At 40.9% G+C, this 1,576-nt stretch overlaps 1 protein-coding gene across 1 annotated transcript in view; it reads right to left on the reverse strand.

Annotated features, from left to right (window-relative positions):
* LOC309569020 (phospholipase A2 inhibitor gamma subunit B-like) overlaps positions 1 to 263 on the reverse strand; it is a gene marked incomplete at its 3' end in the record, with an annotated part of 233,400 nt that extends 233,137 nt beyond the window's left edge. The window contains exon 1 of the mRNA XM_082274781.1: positions 210 to 263. Coding sequence (XP_082130907.1) covers positions 210 to 261 — 52 coding nt within the window. The 5' untranslated portion in view covers positions 262 to 263. The remainder of the gene's footprint in view (positions 1 to 209) is intronic.
* Positions 264 to 1,576: the final 1,313 nt, after the last annotated feature.

Consider the following 1,576-nt stretch of genomic DNA (forward strand, 5'->3'; position numbering starts at 1 on the left):
ATACAACTATACATAACTGCACTTTTTTGCATACTTAAAAATTATATTTGATTTTAAATCAAAAGTTTGAGCTATAAGAAAAAAAAGAAGATTGGAGAAAAAAAAAATCAATAACATATACGATATCTACAATTATCTTTGCAATTATCTAATTAGCTATGAAACAAATTGATGAATGTGTAATTGCAAATAATTAAAAACAGACTCACCTGGTGTCACAAGAACTGAAATAAGGCACACCACTGCAAGCAATGAATTCATGGTGAAAGATAATAGGCAAAAATGACCCAGAAACAATACAGGTTCATTTATACAAAGGTGATAAATGATTAACTTCTAGGAAAAGATAAGAACATATTATAATTTATAATTGAATGGCACGTTTTGTGGTTAGGAGTGTCCCTTGTATTAGGCTCCGTTCACATCTAGGCGTTTTGGGGCGTTTTTGGGGCGTTTTTCTGCTCTAGGATCAGCTCTCAAAACGCCCAACAAGACAAATCCTATTCATTTCAATGGCCCCTGTTCACATCTGAGCGTTTTGACACTGTATACAAAACGCCCAACGCTCAAAAAAGTACATGAGCTTCTTTTTGGGCAGATTACAGGCGTTTTCCATTGATCTCTATTCAATCTAAAAACGCCTGCACAAAAATCGCGGTAAAAATCGCGGTAAAATCGCGGTAAAAAACGCCGCAAAAATCGCGGTAAAATCGCGGTAAAAAACGCGCGAAAAACGCTACGCTCAGGTGTGAATGTAGCCTTAAGTACTTAGTTGATATTTCTCCCCCAATTTCAAATATTTTGACAAAAACACAATTTAGAAAAATAATACTTTTTTAATTCAAAGTTAGAAGTGTATTTTTTTCATTTTTAAAAAGTTTGTCCACCCAAAACTTTCTACCATCCCTGCTGGATTTGTATTTACTTTATATTATGGTATAGAGGAGAAGTTGGAACACACAAAGTTGGGTAGGAACACCTAAATCTCCCAGGGGGGCAGGAACAGCTCCAAGAATTATGGCAGAAAGATCTTACTGTTGGAGTATCCATATGTGACAGGAGTCACTTTGGGCATGGGGTGACCAGGAAACTGGGGGGGGGGCACTGGAGATATGGTTTGGATTGCTCTAAATTGGACAGTGATTTTAGGAATGATGTCTCTCTTGAAATATGAAGATTTTATTCCCTGTACATTGTGAGGTATATGACCAGGAAGTACAACTCCTAATATGGGCATTCCAGGCAGTGGCATAGCGTGGGGGGTGCAGGGGGGGCCAGCCGCACCGGGTGAAACATCTGGGGGGGCGCAATCGCAGTGTCACTATGTCTGTTTGACTCTGACATACACATTTCACACACTGGCTGCCTCCATCTTGAGGCTGGGAGATTTCCAGCGCAGCCGCCTCTATGGCTGAAAATGGCGGATCGGGGCGGGGCTGGACTGTGCCTCACCTGTCCTTTGGTGTAGGTTGGGGTGGCGTTGCAAGTTTAGCAGCGAGTGAGTCAGCAGCCTGGCGCTGTTACAGAGTGGGTTTTTCTTTTTTAATCACCTGATTGGAGCCAGAGGCTCTAATAG

This window comes from Pelophylax lessonae (genome assembly GCF_965119305.1).
Source record: "Pelophylax lessonae genome assembly, chromosome: 12".
Classification (NCBI taxonomy): domain Eukaryota; kingdom Metazoa; phylum Chordata; class Amphibia; order Anura; family Ranidae; genus Pelophylax; species Pelophylax lessonae.